General features: G+C 31.0%; 5 protein-coding genes across 6 annotated transcripts; 3 read left to right on the plus strand and 2 right to left on the minus strand.

Annotated features, from left to right (window-relative positions):
- Positions 1–568: 568 nt before the first annotated feature.
- LOC106719890 (general odorant-binding protein 72) lies at positions 569–2,261 on the minus strand. The gene is made up of 5 exons (XM_014514363.2): positions 2,173–2,261; positions 1,886–1,961; positions 1,552–1,640; positions 1,007–1,118; positions 569–657 (listed from the first exon to the last, which is right to left on the minus strand). Exons 1-5 carry the CDS (start codon positions 2,230–2,232, stop codon positions 569–571), a joined length of 426 nt encoding a protein of 141 aa, XP_014369849.2. The 5' UTR covers positions 2,233–2,261.
- A 1,460-nt stretch (positions 2,262–3,721) lies between these two features.
- Positions 3,722–4,483, plus strand: LOC106708153 (general odorant-binding protein 72-like). The gene is made up of 4 exons (XM_045680994.1): positions 3,722–3,814; positions 3,896–3,984; positions 4,148–4,259; positions 4,395–4,483. Exons 1-4 carry the CDS (start codon positions 3,739–3,741, stop codon positions 4,481–4,483), a joined length of 366 nt encoding a protein of 121 aa, XP_045536950.1. The 5' UTR covers positions 3,722–3,738.
- Positions 4,484–5,535: 1,052 nt separating this feature from the next.
- Positions 5,536–7,386, plus strand: LOC106719889 (general odorant-binding protein 19d). Its single transcript, XM_045680992.1, has 5 exons — positions 5,536–5,587; positions 5,999–6,166; positions 6,427–6,544; positions 6,985–7,070; positions 7,313–7,386. Exons 1-5 carry the CDS (start codon positions 5,537–5,539, stop codon positions 7,334–7,336), a joined length of 447 nt encoding a protein of 148 aa, XP_045536948.1. The 5' UTR covers position 5,536; the 3' UTR covers positions 7,337–7,386.
- A 2,899-nt stretch (positions 7,387–10,285) lies between these two features.
- Positions 10,286–13,070, minus strand: LOC106719994. Of its 2 annotated transcripts, none has more exons than XM_045680991.1 (5): positions 12,495–12,603; positions 11,622–11,767; positions 11,378–11,456; positions 10,646–10,855; positions 10,286–10,515 (listed from the first exon to the last, which is right to left on the minus strand). In XM_045680991.1, exons 1-5 carry the CDS (start codon positions 12,561–12,563, stop codon positions 10,420–10,422), a joined length of 600 nt encoding a protein of 199 aa, XP_045536947.1. In that variant the 5' UTR covers positions 12,564–12,603; the 3' UTR covers positions 10,286–10,419. The 2 variants fall into 2 exon arrangements, with proteins under 2 accessions (XP_045536947.1, XP_014369984.2); XM_014514498.2 differs by lacking the exon at positions 12,495–12,603 and adding an exon at positions 12,711–13,070 and having other exon boundaries at positions 10,287–10,515.
- Positions 13,071–16,631: 3,561 nt separating this feature from the next.
- LOC106719794 (protein SMG9) lies at positions 16,632–22,109 on the plus strand. The gene is made up of 8 exons (XM_045680913.1): positions 16,632–16,792; positions 16,862–17,093; positions 17,434–17,568; positions 18,333–18,581; positions 19,010–19,226; positions 20,117–20,302; positions 20,724–20,890; positions 21,750–22,109. Exons 1-8 carry the CDS (start codon positions 16,757–16,759, stop codon positions 21,950–21,952), a joined length of 1,425 nt encoding a protein of 474 aa, XP_045536869.1. The 5' UTR covers positions 16,632–16,756; the 3' UTR covers positions 21,953–22,109.
- The last annotated feature ends 164 nt before the right edge of the window (positions 22,110–22,273 follow it).

A 22,273-nucleotide genomic window follows, 5' to 3' on the forward strand; every position in this document is an offset into this window, starting at 1 on the left:
ACGCGGATATAATTTAATAAAACATTACTCACCCCAAAAACTACACCTATGTGAATGAAAATTAACAATGTACTTAGAGTAAACCGTAACATTTTTCACAAAAAATTTGGTATCTACAGTTTTAATACGAAATAATAGACAAGAGTGTCCTTATGTTACATAAAGAGTTAAAAGATAAAATGGTGGTTTCTTTAGTCAGGTTGCTTAAATACTTTCAAATGTTAACATAAAAAATATAAAACCGCCAGCAGTTTTACGAAACTGCTCGTTAAATTAGTTAATAATACATGTTAAACGTTTAGGTCTGTATTAAACGACAAATTAACCTTACTTTTAGGAAACATAAAAAAACATTAATGTGAGTTTATATTGCCGAAATACCCGAAACGAAAAACTACTATTTATCACTATTTTTTGAAGAAAAATTAGAGGAATCACAATATTTTATTTTACAAGTTTTTGACAATGAAAACCCACGTTTATATTATTCAAATAAATAAAACATAATTTTGAACATTTTCGAAATAAAAATTTATTTTATCACACATAAAATATATATTTTTTTCAATTAAGGGAAAACAAAATTCTTCGGGTCAAAGTCGTACATACATTTGGCTGTCCAGTATGAAGCTTCACAAATGTCTTTGTATTTCTTACCTGGAATTAATAAAGTTTAATAAGTAAATTGATAATCTTAAGTCATCAATAACCGCGAGTTTCCACTGTCCGAAAACTTGTACAAAACATATAGTTAATTACATTTTTTCAGAACAAATGCCATTTCCATTCCAGTACATCTTAGTCCTACAAGAAGCAACCGTGCCTTTTACTCAAATATCGGCAACGCATCTGCAATTCATCTGGTGTTCCGGAAGTTTATGTTCGTCGGTGATCACCTCGGTGTTCCTGCCATTCATTTGCCCCCCTTCTCTTATAAAAAATACAAAGACTGAAAAATACTGCCCTCGTGTGAAAATAGCATAGAGTAAGGCCATTGTCAACTAACCAACATCTTTGCAATTAGCCGCAGCAGCCTTCACGGCGTCCCTCATTTCCGCCGGAAACATTACGTCCACTTGCTTAATAAGCGCTTCGTAGTTAAGTTTATTGTTTTTGACCTACGATTCAATTTATCATGTAATTTTTAGATATAAGAAAGCAGGTATTAGGCACTCCGTAACATAAATAAATAATATAAGCAATGATTATCGATAGAATTAACAAAATCGGATTGTCTTTATAATATAATCTCCGAAACGGCAGAAATGATTTTGATGGAACTTTTAATAGAAGGTAACTTATGTGTACAGGAATAACTTAGGCTTTTTTTTTTCATTCCGACGAAGTTGCGGGAGGTAGCTAGTAAGTAATATACGTTATGCGGGATTATGCATTTTAGGTATATCATTATTTTTCGTATTGTTAACGCTTTCAGTGCCAAAACAATTTTCTTGTAATTCTCAAGCACCGCTCCTGAGTCGGTGTCCAAGAACAACTAAAGCTGCTTGGCTAAACATTTTGCAGTAAAAGTACACAAAAACAAAATCTTACGACTTGTGACATGGAATAAACACATGCAATGTAGCACATCACATTCCGATCTTCAATAAACTTTCCATTTTCTATTTCACCTACTTGTTCTGAAAGTTGAAATTATTTTTTATTTAACCATCCAAATATTGCGCAAAATACTACAAGTGTGCAAACAAACAACAAAGAAATCACAGATTACTATATTTTTTCATCAATTGCTAATAAACGGAAATTCAGACTGCAAATAAACTGAAAGTGCAAGACTTTAAATCATAAAAAATCATAGTGAAGTACAAAAATAGCATTAGACCTCAAGAAAAATCCTCAGATTACCGGTATGACAATGTCTCACCTTCAGTGACGTCGTTCTTTGGCATGCACGATTTCTTCATAATTTTGCCAGAATTCTTAAGTTGTTGTCGCGTCATCTAAACAAGAATATACCTAAGTAACTAGACTTTACTTTACAAAATCGGTAGAGGTAACCTTAAATATACAAATTTAGGGCAACGCGTAGACAATTTAATTAGCGTTTTTCAATAGCTGAACGAAAATCAGGTTAAGTTCCGTGTTAAGAAAGACATTAAACGAACGAAATGTTGTATATTTTTTTTATTTTTTATAAGTTCGTTAACTCACCGAGTTGCACAGAGTAATCCACAAAAACATTATAACAAAACAATTGCACAGTGTATTCATAATAACGATTCGAATTATAGACGCAAGTTTTTTTTTCTATTCCGTTAAATACATCGACAGTTATAAACGTATTTCACTTTATATATTTTTGTTGAAATTATACTCTCCATAATGATTGATTAATAATATCCTAACTGACAAGACAATATGCACATAGTGACATTAATTTCATGTTAAGAAATAGTAACGCCCTGTGATTAAGGTGATATTAACGAGTGAATAATGAAATCAATTCCTCAGTCCTCTAACATACTCGGAATATACAATCGACAAACACTGACGCTTTGATATTATAATAAAAATAAAAACAAAAATTAAATATTGAAAAACCATATTAATAATTGTGTATGTAAAATTGGGTAATTTCTTTTTATATATATATAATACTATTTCATTAATTTAACGAATAGCGTTGGTAGCTCAAGGGTTAAGCACTTGATTTGTTAACTTCAGGTCCTGGGTTCGAATCCCGCCATGTACTATTTTTCACATTCTTGCGGTGAAGGAAAACATCTTCATGCAACCTGCACATATCTAAGAAGAAATTCAAAGATATGTGAAGTCAACCGACTTACAATGGGCCAGCGTGGTTGACTATAGCTTAGTCACCCCTGACTAGGTAGGCTCAGAGCCCTCCAAGTAGGGACATATGTATAGTGAGCCGATGATAATGATTGAATTTATAGAAAGGTCTAGAAGTTATTCATTATCTAGATATAATACCTGTCAATTAAAAATCAATGACCAATGATTTTATACGACAATCTATAGGGTGACCATAATTCTCAATGAAGACATTTTTATTAATGTTTCAAAGACACTTGTTTAATACAAGGTAGAACAATATATTAATTTACAATACCTATTATTTATTATTCAAAATTTAATAATGAGCATAATGTTCCAAATGAACAACAACTTTAAATGTACATAAAAATCTGCGGCGGATAAATTATTCTAACCAAAACATAACCTTGACTTATCAAGAGTCATATTTGTATACAATTTCTTTCGATCGAATGGGCGGATCAATTAATATTAGGCGCTCAAGTACTCGTTTGTCACCTTCACCTTTAAAACGACGCCAAGAAACTCAAGTCCTGATTCGACGCTAACACCACGGTCTTAAGTTATAAAACTATACTTTAAAAAAATTCTAACATGTTCAATTTTTATGGTTACTATTTCAGTTTCAAAGGTGTTAAACGTTACATGGTTATTAATTACTAAGCTCTTTATAAAAGAAGAATTATCTATCTCAATTCTTCATATTACTCGAGGCCATGTCCATTTTGACTGCATTGGCAAAATTTTTAGTTATTGCAACTATTTGTGAAGCTGTAAGTTTATTTTTAACAAGATGCAATTAAATGCGATTTTAAAAACTGTAAAAATTATTAGGTTATCTTTACAGAAGTTATTGGCATGGAGTGGTTTTTTCTTTTAATAATTTAGTAAAACTTTATTTATTGAGGATAATAATAATTTTATTTCATTCAATTACAGATGACAATGAAGCAGATCAAGTCAACGGGTAAAATGATGAGGAAATCCTGTCAACCCAAAAATAATGTCGAAGACGGTGAGTAACTTCAAACAAATCAGAAATCTAATCTTGTTTTTTTTTTTGCAAATTCTATGATCAATTACTTTTTTTATTTAGAAAAAATCGATCCACTCAATGACGGAGTATTTATTGAAGAAAAAGAAGTGATGTGCTACGTAGCATGTATCATGAAAATGGCAAACACGGTATGCACAATTTAAAAATAAAAAACGATATTGAAATCTTCTTTCTAATTAAATTAAAGTAACAAAAAGCTGGTCAGGCTTTAATTATAAATTCTACTAATCATTAAAAAAGTCTTAAGTTGTTTCACAATTACATGTTAAAAATAAATTATGAAAATTACAGATGAAAAATGGAAAACTGAATTACGAAGCGGCAATCAAACAAGCCGACATGCTTTTGCCTGATGAGATTAAAGAACCGACAAAGGCTGCAATAACTGCCTGTAGAAAAGTCGGTACGTATTATATTAATCGAAGTAATATCTTTGAACTACATTACATTATCACGTATTTTTTCAACATAGAAACTTTTGAAAAAAAAATCAGTGTTTTTTTGAAAGTGACCGTAAGATATTTGTTTTTTTTTTCAGCTGACTCGTATAAAGACGTCTGCCAGGCTTCATTCTACGTGACGAAATGTATTTACAAAGAAAATCCAGATATATTCTTTTTCCCATAATATAAAAATGTTATCTGTTGTAAATATTATATTTTTGAGTTAATATTTTAATGTTATCGTTTGATTTAATAATCGAATAACATATCGAAAGATTTACGATTACGGTGTATATGTTTGTTATTCGATTACAGTAGTACATAATGTAATATATCTAGAACGTACATTGTTTTGGACAAATATTATGTACCATGAGAACTATGGAGTTCAATTTATCTTATAAAATGTCTTAACTGAGATAAAAACTGTAAATGCAATCTATTAACTGCTTTAATCTAGCCACTATTTTGAATACATTATTAAATCGTTTCTAGTTTTAAATTATTGCGATGAACAAAACAATAGATTACGTAGTTCTCTCGTATATAGCAATTAACGTCAAGCTTCAGCTCCAAGACAAATTACGTGCAATCTTAACGTCTGTGAAATACAGAAAAACAGTACATTTGCGATGTTTTAAATTATCTGTAATTACGTGACGTTAACAACAGCTATTCATCTTAATCTTGTACCCAATTTGAGTGACTAACTTGTAGCTATAACACAACATCGGGACAACAAAGTACTAACTTGAATAAGGGAACATCTAACTTAAATTGGAAATGAAATATTGATAAGAAAACAAGTGTAACGTCCTGTAGATAATTATTATCTTAAATATATGGATGCCAAAAAATCACAAGCAAAAAAAACTAGGTTATGGTTAGAGGCTTCTTTCAGCTAACAATGTATGAAAGATATAATGATCGACCATCGTGTTTAAAACTTTATATACCTACTTTGTGACTAGTCATTATGTATTTTGGGAAGCTGTGATTTATTTATAATGATCATTACATCCGATAAAATCTAAATTTATATTTAAATATGGCAAATACAGATTATAATCAAAAAAGATACTAATCATAAGTAGAGGTTAAAATAAGTAAACAAAAATATATTATGATAATTATATAATTGCAAGGATAGCATAATTTTTAATAGGATGTAATAATAATATCGAAGTATATAAAGCTTGTCCCAAAGTCAGATGAGTAGATTAAAATACCGATCGAAATGTCCATTTTTAAATTTGTTATTTGTTTCTGTATGCTTGGTGGGGCTTTGGTAAGAACTTATACAAATTTTAATAATTAAAATACTTTAGACTTGAAAGGCAAAAAAAAGATTAGGATATTATCGTACATTCTGGTACATTCTTGAGCTCCCTTAAAATGTATCACGGTTTATTGTAAATTCTAAATTTTTTTTTTGAAAGTGACATGTTTTGCACAATGTATAACGGAAACTATTATTCTCGCTACCCACTTATATATTTAACCTTAATATTAAGTTGTGACACATTTTGCAATATCATTATGTGACATTTACGAATGCAGAATAACAAACAAGTTATTCACAATAACATGAGAACTGAACATCTCGCAACAAGCTGCCTAATGTTAAATAAGCATTGACCACAATAGTCAAATAATAAAAGTTATAACAACACAAATAAACATTTTATTATGTATACAGGCTCGCACCGAAGCTGAAGTGAAGAAATTCTTCTTGCAACAAAGCGTAGAATGCGCTAAAGACCACCCGGTGACCGCTGATGAGATGACTATGCTGAACAAACACCAGCTGCCCGATAGTAAGAACGCACGCTGCCTCTTAGCATGTATCTACAGAAGAACTACATGGGTAATTTGATTCTTACAAGCTTTTTATAAGACCTGTCGGCCTAAGCTTTGCTTGCTAAGCTAAACGCGTTACTCCACTCTATGCAAAGGTCGGCTCTTCGATAGTAGTCTGAGGGAGAGTCATTTTCAAAGTTTAAGTTCTCAAACAAAATATTCCTCTGTTTCCAAAGTTACAATAAACAGATAGAATTAACTCAAGAACGTTAAGATTATGATAGATTGAATGATGCGAAGATTTTGTTAATTACTGCGCATTTTCAGATGGACGAAAAAGGAATGTTTGTGAAGGAGAACGCATATAAACTTGCACAAGAAAAGCATCCCGACGACAAAGCGAAGTTGGATAAATCTAAGGAACTTTTTGAATTATGCAGCAAAGGTATATAATTATTTAAAACGAAACATTACACATTTCTAAAGGTTAATCAAACATCGATGAGATTGTCACGCACTTAACGTGAGTTTCCACTACAGAAACACATGTACAAAATCATGTTGTCACTGTTTATTGAAATAGAGCGAAAGAGATGGCTATGTGTGGAATTGTATTAGCTCCGGAACACCGTGGTTAATAACCGACGTGTGTATACGTTAGCCACCATTCACACGGACGCTTTTTTAACGCCGTGTCAAAATTCGGTGTAGGCGTTTCTCGAGCGACGAACCCTTTAAAATCATTCTTTTTGCGTTCACCTAATGCACAAAAATGCGCGACAACGCACGATTAAAAAGCGCCCGTACGAACGAGGCCTTAATATTTTTCTACGTTTCTTGTTTTACTAGTTTAATATTAATATGATAACGATGTTTTATCCACAGTAAATGAAGAAACTTTCAGCGACGGCGACGAAGGCTGCGAGAGAGCTGCAAAATTGACTAAATGTCTTACAGAAAATGCTCCTAAGGTACATTTTTATTTTCATTGTATTGTTCATGAACCATGTATATTAGTTTCCAAATATGTTGCTGACTCTTAACTTCACGCGTTTGGCGTTTTGGGGTGTAACGGGATGCGGAGGTAAGCACTGCGAAGCGCACCGATAACCTAGAGCCACCAAGATATTTGAAAAGAACTGTAATGACTGTATAACCTTTCTTGTTTTTACGTCTATATTTTTAGCCTTAATAACAGCTCTTTTTGTTTCAGATGGGTTTCGAGCTAGATTCGTAATAATTAAAAAAGTTAAGTAATTATATATGTTATAATTAAACTCATTGGCAATTAAAAATTGTTTTTATTCAGCAAACAGTAAAAACATATACATGTGTTGTCTTACAAGTACAGAATATAAAATATATCTAAAAATTATGCACGGTTATGTTTGGTAAAAATATGTAATGAGACTAAAGTATTTCCTTATATACAATTACAATACGTGCAAAAAAACATGAGAGGTGCAACTCATCCTCCACCATTCACTTATTTCACGACGTAAACTTTTATTTGAAATACATTGTTACGTAAAAGTTCAAGCACTTTTAAAAAAAAATCTCTCGAAACACTTGAGCGAATTTTATATAAAACAAGTAATAAATATAAGTATCGCATTTGTTCGTCTTGTACGAGGTAAAGAAAAAAAATCACTGATTACAAAAAAAAAATTACATCTTTTCTTCAGACTTTAAAAAATATTAATTCACAACCACATACTGAACAAAATACACAAAAAAATGAGAATTTATTTAAAAATACACGAATCGAAACTATTCTTAAAGAAATTAATGTCTTTATCAAAAAAAAATTATTGCTATTTTAAAAATTTTCAAGAATTACAGACTTTTGTATATTGTATAATACATATTGCCATCCCTTACATTCTCTTTTACAAAATAGAAACAACAATATGTACACTTGGACCTGAATAAGCCAAAGTCCAAGTTCAAGATATTTTTTCGCTTATACAACTTTCTCTCTAACCATCGTTTCTCGCTTAGGGAGGTCGTCCGGATAATAAGTCTCGCTCATAGAACTTTCTCGCTTATCCAGGTGTAACTAGAGTTGAAATGTAGGTAATAACTTAAACATTCCAAACACCACTACGATTTATATAAATCGTAACAAATATTTAGGAATTAAACATATTCTATTATAACACATACAATAGTTTCAAAAAATATGCCGTCCATGTCCTCAATTTGTAAAAATTCCGTAGAACAATACAAAAAAACTACTATTTTTTTAAACGCAAAGATTCAGATCAAAATTGTTTATTTTTTTTAAATATCTGTCTCGCTATCTTTTTTTCAATTAAAGAGCTATGAAGTCACAATATAGCGCAGATTCATTGACATACATGCTTATTTGAAACATTTTATAAGACAGACATTTACTACGAACGAAAAAAAATTTTATTTAAAGAAAAAAATATTTTTAAAATAGAGTAAAAACTTACGAATCAAATAAGATGCCAAAATATGGAAGAATTTGACATAATTAGTAGACTCCGTAGAGCAGGGACCCACAAACTATTTTGGACAAGTGAACCCCTTTTCCAAAATGAATCGTTACCACAGACCCCATGGCCAAATTACCTACTTTTAAGATCAATTATTATTATTTTTTTTTATTCTGACTTAGGTCAATAGAAGACAAAGTGAGAATTAGCAATACTTTAAGTTCAATATCGACCACTTTGGGAATTCCTGCCATAGAGTATAACAAAATAAACCATATTGGTCCAGAAGAATTTTATCGTAATTATATACAGTATAATCTCACTAATCCGGCACTTCGATAGATCGGCACGTTCAATAATCCGGCACCTTCCGCCCACGCCTCCCTTTCCCTTTGCGCTTTGGTCGCACAGGTATAGAGGGGAAAGGGAGGCGCGGGCGGAGGGTGCCTGTGATTATTTCAAATCTAGTTAATTACATATGTGCCTACATGTTAATTCAATTGTTCCATAATAAATTACACACATTTATTCTCTCTATGAAATGCTTTATTTTATTTATTACCGTGACTTTTTCAGTATAACCCAGCAAACCGAACATTCAGTAATCCGGCACCCTCCGGTTTTTAATAGTGCCGGATTAGTGAGATTGCACTGTATTCACAAAAAGATATGTGTATTCATATGAATAGTTATAAAAATATGTTATAACATTGATCAATACGAGTAATGCAATTTGATAAGTCAGATTTTTGGTGACGTAACTTAAGATAGCTTTATGACGTCATCAAACTCAACTCACATGTTCTGTACGAGTGCGTTAACAAACTATGATAAATTGGCACAATTACAAGAAGTCCATACCAAATATTTTCTATACACAAGTTTTAAGTATGAGGGGCATAAAAAATCAAGCTTAACGCAAAATGTTATCATCATTTTGTTTTTTTAATAACTTTGCAAATTCAAAATCAAAGATAAATTAATCAACTAAATTGAACTTTCAAATGTAATAGAAATATAAACTTAAATCTTAATTTTCAAGATAACAATGACATTAAATCATCCTAAGAACTGAATAACAAAAATAGTTATATAAATAAATGAATAAGTGTTAACTTATATATTATGCCTTTTTACGCTTTCTAAGTGGAGGTAATTTAGACTATATTATATGTTAAAATATTATGCCTTTTTTACGCTTTCTAAGTGGAGGTAATCTAGACTATGTGCTATGCATTTGGTTGAAATTAGATTCTATTATATACCATGCGCTCAAACAAATAAATTATATATTTATTTACATAAATCAATGTAATTACTACAGTCTGTTTAAATATGATATAAAGACTACATTGATTCCAAATGCAATATTATATACAATTCTTTTCAGTTATTTACAAGCTACAAATTTATCAGTTTAGTTTATATAGCAAATTTACACAAATATATATTCATTGAGTACATAATTTACAGATTAAAAAAATCTACATATTACATAGTGCTTATATAGCATCCAAAAAGTTTACATATGTTTTATAACTCTTTTTATTGATATTATTAGATATTTAAAAGGACATGACATAAAATAATAATAAAAATGATTTCTAGACAACCAAAAGTAAATGAGATATGTGTATTATTTTATGAAAATTTAGATTCATACTGTACTGCATAAATTTCTAAACGCAAAAACAACAAAGAGAATTGATAAAAAACTTACCACAATATATCAAAATGAAAACGGCAAGTTTTGTTTGAGATTTACAGTCAAATAAACACAGATGAAGTGAGCACATGGTATGCACTTTGTCTACTCGAGGAGCACAAGTTGACCATCAAAGGTCTCGTCCCTCTGATGTTATATGCTATCATAGCTGTTGGGGTCAGGTGACGTCACCGGTCCTGCACCTCGTGTTGGCAACTTGAACCCATTTATCATAAACGCCCATCCATCCTGTAATTAAAATAGTTTATGAACATTCATATCTATTTGAAAAAAAAAATTAAATGTATAAAAATATAAATGTACCCTAACTGACAATAGACAAAAACAAGATCATTTTTTGATATACTCATGTACTTACTTTAACAAGATTAGGCAAATCCGTCCAGAATCCCAGGTTGGGGATCACTTCAATACCTGTTGCACCCATCAAGAATTTCTTTGTACAAATTCCAAGTACGAGATAGAATACCACAAATGAGAAGAAAATTATTAACAGCGTCGAACCAAATGATCGGCCAGGCTCCTCGATTTTTGTTAAACACGCATATCTTGAATAGAATGCTAACACCTGAAATGGATAGACTAAATTAGTTACATTTATTTTTTATGGTAAAACTAGCTTTTACCCGCGACTCCGTCCGCGCGGAATAAAAAATAGAAAACGGGGTAAAAATTATCTTATGTCCGTTTCCTGGTTCTAAACTACCTGCCCACCAATTTTCAGTAAAATCGATTCAGCTGTTCTTGAGTTATAAATAGTGTAACTAACATGACTTTCTTTTATATATATAGATGACGAGGAGCAAATAACCATCATGTGATAATCAACTGGACTAGTATAGTAACTGATGCCCATAGACAAATGCAATGTAATGGAAATGCTTCTACTACACGCCTGTCATTTGTCTAGTCATGGTATTATTTTTGTAACTATGGGCCATGTTACCATAACTTCGCAAGAATATTCACCATGTAAATAACAATATTATTATGAACTAGTTGACTCAACAGAGGTTAATTAGGAATAACAATTTGTCAGATATCTGTAAAAGCAAAGAAACTACATTATGCTATTAGCTAAGATACTTACAACATTTTTAGGCACACTCAATGAATCTACTGCAAGCTTATTTTCACCTTCAGCACAAACAAGTCGAACAATTGTTGATCTGAAATTTTAGAAGATAAAAATGTATTTTTTCTACAACATAACATCGGTCAGCCATTCATTGTTACATTGTCTTTGACAAAATAGAGACAACAATAATTTTTACAAGTGTCAGTTAAATGTCAACTATGATCTTACTTATGTCTTATATTGATTAAATACTTACGAAGGCCCATTGTGGTAAATTATTGAAGAACCATCAGCAGAAAATTCAGTATTATTTGATGTTCCCATATATTCATAAAGACCTTTGTCAATTACAAAAGTCCCTGTTGTATTACTTTGAGTAAGAGTCCTGTCGTATCGGCATAACTGGAATTATAAATGAATAAACTGTTAGTATTTTCTTATTGTAATATCTTGGCGGCTTTGAACATCACATGGATCCCTGTGTGGAACAAATTTAAGGTGTAGCAGGGTATGAAGTTATGCTGGGGGATGGCACAGCATGCAGCACAGGGACAAGTGGCAAGATATTTAAAAAATACTATAAGATTATTCATAATGTGATTAATCATTGGTTTCTGAAACCAAAATTTTGGTCTCAGAAAAATGCTGTTAATATTTAAAGTAAAATTATACAAACAGTTCAATGTCATTCTCTACTTATATCATGGACTTTCAATATTTTTCTAAAGTAGTTTCAACCCAAAAAATAAGTTATGTCTTTTAAAAGATGTATGGGATGTAACTCTGTAACATTAAAATGAAGGGGTCGGTCTCAGTAGTAGAAACATTTTGTAATAATCCTCAGTAAAATATGTTGACTAAGAATTGGTATTAAAAAATACCTAAGATGCATAATTAGTAAAAAAGGATACTAAGAGTTTGTGGGTTTGAAAGTAAACATTGTATTTCTGGAGTGTCTTTATAAATTTTCTTCTCTTAGAACACTAGCATAAAAATAAAATTCAAATATATGGTCCATATAATAAATCTTGTGGTCAAAATAGAGTTAATACATTATCAATATTTACTATTTATTATCCAAGCATTAATGTGTTCAAGGTGTTCTACTACTGTTACTGGCTAGGCTCACATTGGGCAATAGATATTCATGTTTCGTAACAAATGTGTACATCCAAAAAACACGTTTCCAAGACAGCATATTATAATCCCAATACACTCATGTTTATTTAAAAAACACCAAAAAAATAAATAGGCATCGTAATTATGTATATAAACTGGTTTTAATAAATTGATTACAGGTTTGTAAATGACATAAATATAGAGTTATTCTAAAAGAGGTACTTACAGACAAAGATGTTGTACACGTGTTATTTGCGACTGATTTGTTTGTTATTGGCAGCGCATCAAAGCACGGATGATATAAATATGTACTAAAAGTATATTGAGATTCATTAGCGTTGATTTCGAAAGTATCAACTGTATAAAATGTACTCTTCACAGCTAACGATAAGTCGATGCCGGTGCCATTGGAAAATTCACAAACACAAGAACTTTTTTTAACACATACATCTGCGCGTGTTAAGGTATACAAAAAAGAAAAGTAAATTAGCATACAACTTATAATATTACTTTTTTTACACATTTTTATAATGTATTCTTTTCTTGATGACGGTGATGGACAGAAAATTACATATGACAAGAGAAATGTCAGAATCAGAATTGTGAACCTCCGTGAAGTTGGCCCCCTCACTTTAATTTTTTTAACTTTTTTTTACGCAAATCGTTTGAGAATCGTTTGAGAGGGTTTGAGAGAAAAGAAATATCGTTTGAGAGTTCCTACTTTCTCCGTAAAAACAATTTCAAATTCTAGTGTGAAGTTGGCCCCCTCACTTTACTTTTTTTTATTTTTTTCAATGCGAATCGTTAGAGAGTCGTTTGAGAGACATTAAGAGAAAAGAAAAACCGTTTGAGAGTTTTTACTTTTTCTGTAATAAATATTTTAATTCTGGGCATCGAAAGTTACAAATCGATTTTCCTTTTTTTCCGAATTAAATATGGCAATCATGCACTTGGACGTTTCAAATTTACTGTGTAGGTAGAGAATGGTAAGAGAGTGATTGAGAGAAAAGAGAAATCGTTTGAGAGTGAATACTTTTCCTGAAATATATATTTCAATGTCGGAATCGAAAGTTACTAATCGATTTTCCTTTTTTTCCGAAATAATTATGGCAATCATGCACTTGGCCGTTTCAAATTTATTGTGTAGGAAGAGAATGGTAATAGAGTGATTGAGAGAAAACAGAAATCGTTTGAGAGTTAATACTTTTTTTGAAATAAATATTTCAATGTCGGAATCGAAAGTTACAAATCGATTTTTCTTTTATTACGAATTAAATATGGCAATCATGCACGAAGACGTTTCAAATTTATTGTGTAGGTAGAGAATGCTTAGAGAGTGATTGAGAGAAAAGAGAAATCGTTTGAGAGTTAATTCTTTTCCTGAAATAAATATTTCAATTTCTGAATCGAAAGTAACAAATCGATTTTCCTTTTTTCCGAATTAAATATGGCAATCATGCACTTAGACGATTTAAATTTATGGAGTAGACAGAGAATGGTAATAGAGTGATTGAGAGAAAACAGAAATCGTTTGAGAGTTAATACTTTTTTTGAAATAAATATTTCAATGTCGGAATCGAAAGTTACAAATCGATTTTCCTTTTATTACGAATTAAATATGGCAATCATGCACTTGGCCGTTTCAAATTTATTGTGTAGGTAGAGAATGCTTAGAGAGTGATTGAGAGAAAAGAGAAATCGTTTGGGAGTTAATACTTTTTCTGAAATAAATATTTCAATTTCGGAATCGAAAGTTACTAATCGATTTTCCTTTTATTTCGAATTAAATATGCCAATCGTGCACTAAGACGTTTCAAATTTATTGTGTAGGTAGAGAATGCTTAGAGAGTGATTGAGAGAAAAGAGAAATCGTTTGAGACTTAATACTTTTTCTGAAATAAATGTTTCAATTTCGGAATCGAAATTAACAAATCGACTGTCCTTTTTTCCGAATTAAATATGGCAATCATCCACTTAGAGGATTCAATTTTATTTTGTAGGTAGAGAATGCTTATAGAGTAATTTAAAAAAAACAGAAATTGTTTGAGAGTTAATACTTTTTCTGAAAAAAATATTTCACTGTCGGAATCGAAAGCTACAAATCGATTTTCCTTTTTTTCGAATTAAATATGGGAATCATGAGGTTAAACGATTCAAATTTATTGTGTAGGTAGAGAATGGTTATAGATTGATTTAAAGAAAAGAGAAATCGTTTGAGAGTTAATACTTTTTCTGAAATAAATATTTCAATTTTTGAGATTTGTAAGTTTTTGAAAATCGATTTGTTACTTACGATTCCGAAATTGAAATATTTATTTCAGGAAAAGTATCTACTCTCAAACGATTTCTCTTTTCTCTCAATCACTGCCTAATCATTCTCTACCTATACAAAAAATTTGAAACGTCTAAGTGCATGATTGCCATAACTATTTCGGAAAAAAGGAAAATCGATTTGTAACTTTCGATTCCGACATTGAAATATTTATTTCAAAAAAAGTATTAACTCTCAAACGATTTCTGTTTTCTCTCAATCACTCTATTACCATTCTCTGTCTACACCACAAATTTAAATCGTCTAAGTGCATGATTGCCACAATTATTTCGGAAAAAAAGGAAAATCGATTAGTAACTTTCGATTCCGACATTGAAATATATATTTCAGGAAAATTATTCACTCTCAAACGATTTCTCTTTTCTCTCAATCACTCTCTTACCATTCTCTACCTACACAGTAAATTTGAAACGTCCAAGTGCATGATTGCCATATTTAATTCGGAAAAAAAGGAAAATCGATTTGTAACTTTCGATGCCCAGAATTAAAATATTTATTTCAGAAAAAGTATTAACTCTCAAACGATTTCTCTTTTCTCTCAATCACTCTCTTACCATTCTCTGCCTACACCATAAATTTGAATCGTCCAAGTGCATGATTGCTATATTTAATTCGGAAAAAAGGAAAATCTATTTGTTACTTTCGATTCCGACATTGAAATATTTATTTCAAAAATAGTATTAACTCTCAAACGATTTCTGTTTTCTCTCAATCACTCTATTACCATTCTCTGTCTACACCACAAATTTAAATCGTCTAAGTGCATGATTGCCACAATTATTTCGGAAAAAAAGGAAAATCGATTAGTAACTTTCGATTCCGACATTGAAATATATATTTCAGGAAAATTATTCACTCTCAAACGATTTCTCTTTTCTCTCAATCACTCTCTTACCATTCTCTACCTACACAGTAAATTTGAAACGTCCAAGTGCATGATTGCCATATTTAATTCGGAAAAAAAGGAAAATCGATTTGTAACTTTCGATGCCCAGAATTAAAATATTTATTTCAGAAAAAGTATTAACTCTCAAACGATTTCTCTTTTCTCTCAATCACTCTCTTACCATTCTCTGCCTACACCATAAATTTGAATCGTCCAAGTGCATGATTGCTATATTTAATTCGGAAAAAAGGAAAATCGATTTGTTACTTTCGATTCCGACATTGAAATATATATTTCAGAAAAAGTATTAACTCTCAAACGATTTCTCTTTTCTCTCAATCACTCTCTTACCATTCTCTACCTACACAATAAATTTGAATCGTCCAAGTGCATGATTGCTATATTTAATTCGGAAAAAAAGGAAAATCGATTTGTAACTTTCGATGCCCAGAATTAAAATATTTATTACAGAAAAAGTAAAAACTCTCAAACGATTTTTCTTTTCTCTTAATGTCTCTCAAACGACTCTCTAACGATTCGCATTGAAAAAAATAAAAAAAAGTAAAGTGAGGGGGCCAACTTCACACTAGAATTTGAAATTGTTTTTACGGAGAAAGTAGGAACTCTCAAACGATATTTCTTTTCTCTCAAACCCTCTCAAACGATTCTCAAACGATTTGCGTAAAAAAAAGTTAAAAAAATTAAAGTGAGGGGGCCAACTTCACGGAGGTGAATTGTGAAATGACAAAAAATGATTTTATACACAGAGTAATTTCTGTATCTATGGATTTCCGAGTGCCATGAAAGATAGAGCAGAACAGGCTTTAAAATCAAACCAAATTGACATGACATTGACAATGTCAATTTGACATAACTTTGATTGACAGTACTCATAATAATTGTTAAGAGACGTTTATAAATTAAAATTTACAAATAAATACTTTTATATTTAGTTTCACTGGTAAAATAAACATTGTTTATTGTATACTCACTGAGTTTTTAAGAAATTATATCTCTTAGTTGTGAATTAGAAGTCGGTTCATCATAGAATATTATGGCTGATAAAAAGAAAAAGATTTTATTTACAAAGGTTGAATCCTTTAAATGTTTGATATTGATATTTTGAAGAAATTGTAATAATTATAGCCTCTTACTTCAGGAAGCAGCAACAAGACGTCCAATGATATTAAAATCTGATCGTGAAGTTGTGAAGGAACAAAATAAAGATAAACAGGAGAAGGAAAAGCAACCTACAATAATTTTAAAGACTCGTGAACAAAATGCACCCAAGGAAGAACGTCCACAAAGTCCAAAAGCTCAGACATCAGAAGGTGACGGATATCATCCACAAAAGATAGCTCAAAATGAAAATAAGGACAAAAAGATTGTTGGTATGTATTTTTTTGGATAAATAAATTACTATGAAGACTCCGATAAACTCAAACTTAGATGATTCTCCAAGATGAAATTGTGTCCTTTCGCTGATTTTTTAATTTGGTTATTAAAGGAGCTATGTTTAAACAAAAAATGACTTACTTTTTTCTTCTAAAACAGTTTTAATTTTACAAAACTGTGTTTTACAATATATGTTCTTTAACATACTCTTTCACACTACTTTAAATAAACTTTCTGTTTTAATTACTTTAGATTTGTGTTGATGTAGTAAAGTTTCATGAAAGTTAAGGAAGTGACTTTTGAAACAATTTATTATTTTTTTTTCATAAATCACAGAATCAAAACCTACACCTACCCTGAAATTAATGACAAAGCCAATCAAGTTATTAGATGAAAATTTGGAATTTAGCCAATCTGGATTAAAGTATCTACAGGATAGTAACACTAATTATTTAGTTGTTGGCATTATGGGTATGTATAAATTTGATATAACTAATCTCTTATAAATTACTAGCTGTCGCCAGCGACTCCGTCCGCACGCAGTTAAAAAATACTTAATAGGGATATGAAAAATAGATGTTGGCCGATTCTCAGACCTACTGAATATGCTCACAAATTTTCATGAGAATCGGTCAAGCCGTTTCGGAGGAGTACGGGAACGAAAACTGTGACACGAGAATTTTATATATAAGACTAGCTGTCGCCCGCGACTCCGTCCGTGCGCAGTTAATAAAAAACTTATAGCGGTATGAAAAATAGATGTTGTCCAATTCTCAGACCTACTCAATATGCACACAAAATTTCATGAGAATCGGGAAAGCCGTTTCGGAGGAGTTTAACCACAAACACCAAGACACGAGAATATTATATATTAGATATTGTCATAGGAAGTGGTAATCACTGATCCCACATTAGTCACATAATTAAAGATAGATAATAGGGGGTGTTAATATAAAAAAAAAATGATTTGCACACTGTTTTAATTACACACTTCAATGTTTTAATTTTCAAATGCTTTGTTTGTTTTATTGTATATTTTAAAGTGGTTTTTGATGATACAGAAAAGCTTTCATAATATATACCATTATTAACGGCCTTTGTCTGCCTACTGCTGGACATAGGCCTTCTTCAATGCCTTCCATGTATGCAGTGTGCTCCACCTTCCACATCCAACAAACTCCATACAAATAATGTGTCAGTATTGTTGATTAAAAATGAAATCTGTTAATTTACAGGGACACAAGGTGTGGGTAAATCAATGATATTGAACCTTATTGCACAAAATACACCTTTACCAGATCTTTGCACACAAATTTTGAATTCTCATGAAATACCCAACACATCAGAATCAAATGATGAGGCCATTGAAAATCAAATGGAAAATTTGAACATTACAAATGCATCAAATGAAACAAACAATAGTTTTTTCAAATTTAAAATGCAAGATATGGAACAGATAGAAAGAGGTGCTCACTGTACTAAAGGTATTTATTGATTTTTTATTTTAAGATTTAAACTTTATGGCTCATGTTTCGCTGGTCAAGTTAAGTACTCATAAGAGTGCTGCCTCCTTTGACCCACTGCTAATTAAAATTGTGTTCTGCACAGTATCTTCTAGAAAATTGCAATTAAAATGCAAATGCAAAGTTGCTATAAAGCTTGGATGGCATCATACCCAGTATTTCTCACTTATATTTAGATAAAAGGTTAATAGGGGGGATTAAATTACATATGCAATTAGTTGCACTGTCATAGAGTTTCAAAAGAGATTTTAATATTTTTTATAAATTCTGCAAATCCTAAGGTAAACTTCATAACTTAAAGATGTTTTATGCAATAAAATATAGACTATGTCTACGAATAATAAACATATATAAAACTGTACATCAATTTTAAATCAGAATTATTCCAGGTGTGGACATGTATGTAACAAATGATCGTGTAATTTTATTGGACTGTCAACCATTATGGTCGCCATCTCTTATTGATGAATCTAACAACATAGCAATGAACCCGAGATGTGCTAACATTGTGACTGTTGATTGCTTAGAAATTGCCTCATTTTTAATGTCAATATGTCATGTGTTGATAGCTGTGCAAGACTGGTTCACAGATTATAACTTTCTAAGGTATTTAAACTGTTTCATATTTTAAAATACCAGATAATTAGATTCCTACATTTATAAACACAAAATCCTCTGCACATGTTACCATTTATCTTTCCATAATCATTAGGACAGAACTATGTTCTTACTGTGGTTCTTAAATTTTTGAATCCTATCATTTTTGATGTGAAACATCTATAGGATCACTTGTAAACCTAATCGTTGGCGTGGCGACGCTTGCCGTGGCGACGGGTCGCCAAGCTATACTAAGGTATACATGTATATATTTTATGTGTAGTAGAGTGTACGCTGAGGTATTCATTATTATCATTATTTTATCATCATTTTATCGTTATTTTATCATAATTTTATCATTATTTTATCATTATTGTCATTATTATCATTATTTAAAGATTATTTTATCTTTTTTTATCATCATTTTATCATTATTTTATCATTTTTTATCATTATTTTTATCATTATTGTCATTATTATCATAATTATCATTATTATTTATTTAATTATAATATTTAATATTTTATGCATATTACTTGTACACACACGATGTTTCACATCTGGCAGGCGTCCCATGACGGCTCACAAGTTTTTTTTTACTTTATGATTTGACGGACAATATACTAAAATGTAACAATGAAATGTTGCTCATTTTTTAATAAAATTTCTTTAGTCTATTAATACAAGTTTAATTTTATATACTGGGTTTCTGAAACCAAAATATCTGTATAAAATGGATAACAATATGTTTAAAATGAAGATTTTGGTATCGGAAACCAAACCAATGTGTAAGTTGTATTGGAAAATAGCAGAACCAGTGCGACTGCCACACTCTCCGTGGAGCACCATAATAATCACTATGTTGCGAATGCCGTTTTATTTGAAGCTTACAATTATAGATATATACAAACAGCTGAAATGTTGAAACCAACATTATCAGCTTCAAGTTCAGTGAGTGTACCCACTGAGGGTTCAGAGTCATCCGGTGATGGAGAGTGGCAACCGCATTTGTTGTTGTTACACAACAGATGTCAGCTGGAAGACTTTACGCCTGAAGCTGTGAAGACTATGCAAGATCTTTATAGGTGAGCAAATATATTTTTGTAAACTTTCATCTGTCAAATTAGTACTTATAAACTAACTGTTGACTGTGACTCCGTCTGCGCGATTAAAACTTAATATAGCCTATGTGTTTTTTTTGACTATGTTCTACATCTTATGCCATATTTCATTGAGTCGTTGTGGAGATACCTTCTACCTATCTAAGTTTTCACATTTATAATATTAGGAAGCCATATATATAGACCATTTATGTAAAAATACTGACCAGTACCCTTGATGATAGATCCCAATAATCAAATCTGTAAATTTGCTTCAAATTATGACATTTTTGAATCATAACAGCATAATATGCCTTTACCTTAACTGTCAACTATAAATTTCTTCACTCCACAAATTGACTAATTTTCTTAAAAGAAATCAGAATTGTATTTGTTGTTTTTTTAGGAAAGCATTTCAAAAGTCCACATTGCAGTTAAACTCCGGTATGTATATGTACAGTGATACATACAGAAATGGTCTCCACGTGGACCAAGTGTACAAAGGTTATAATATAGACAATTGTGGACAGCCAATCAATTTGTTCCTACTTCCGGAGATTTATAGTGATTTTGGTAAGTTTCATTCATATATTATTGATATATATTTCCCTTTTCTTAGATTTCTGCATTAGAATTTTTATAATTTATTAAAAACTAGCTGTCGCCTGCGACTCCGTCCACGGTGAATTAAAAAAAAAACTTTATTAGTAGCCTATGTGTTCGACATCCATTACACAGCCGTTCCGGAGATACCTACAAACAAACATTTATCCATCCAAATATCTACATCTATATTCTATATATATAAAAGAAAGTCGTGTTAGTTACACTATTTATAACTCAAGAACGGCTGAATCGATTTGACTGAAAATTGATGGGCAGGTAGCTTAAAACCAGGAAACGGACATAGGATAGTTTTTACCCCGTTTTCTAATTTTTATTCCGCGCGGACGGAGTCGCGGGTAAAAGCTAGTTTATAATATTAGTGTGATATAACTATAGGTTAAACGGTATAGTTCCTTTCATATATATTGGCGGTCCCAAGGTCATCAGCGCATTGTCTAGTGCCCTCCTACAACTAACAGTGTATTCTGATTTGCCAAGATATCTGAAAACATTTATATACATAATATTGTTTTGTAGAGCATTGTCATTATCTCTGTTGCATACATAACGCTTTACAAACTAAAAAATACCGTATTATCTCTTTCCGACCCCAATTTAGCAATACAGTTGTCGAGTATAATAAAACATATTCACCAATGGTCTTTGTCTAATGTAATTTTAAATTTTATTAAATTTAAAATTACAATTACAATTAGTATTATTACGTAAGTATTGCTACGCTACGTAAATAGGGAATAATACTACGTTGCATTAGTAATCATTTTTTTTTTCATTTAATATCTGTAATAAATTTATAAAATTACAGATAACAAAGATATATACCGAGGTCACCCGACATTTGAACAATTAGCGAGGAGACTTCGTTGGCTTGTGTTGGGAGCGAACAGACATCAGATAACAAATGTACCAAATCTCTCAGAAAAAGGCTGGTTCCAGTTCTGCAATAAAGCTTGGGAAACAATTAGAAAATGCACATTCTTCATTGAATACGAAAGATTGTTACCATGAAATAATTGAGCGAAGTTTTCCTTGATAATGATGATTTCATTACATTGATAAGAAGGCAGGTGTCGCTTGTAAATAATATAAGTGTACAGTCAAAAGAATGTATTAAAGATAACATGTACTGCCTTTGAGGTATTGGACCCAATAAAAATTATTTAAAATTACATCAAATAGTTTCATTATATCCAGTATGATAAAAGAGATCAGAAAGTAAATTGATACATAAATAACTAACATTTTCTTTCCAGTTTTGGAATACAAAAGTTAGAATGTGTAAACGTATTAGTTTAATGAGGTTTCGAAGGACCAAATTCAGCACTCCTT

This window comes from Papilio machaon, chromosome 14 (genome assembly GCF_912999745.1).
Source record: "Papilio machaon chromosome 14, ilPapMach1.1, whole genome shotgun sequence".
Classification (NCBI taxonomy): domain Eukaryota; kingdom Metazoa; phylum Arthropoda; class Insecta; order Lepidoptera; family Papilionidae; genus Papilio; species Papilio machaon.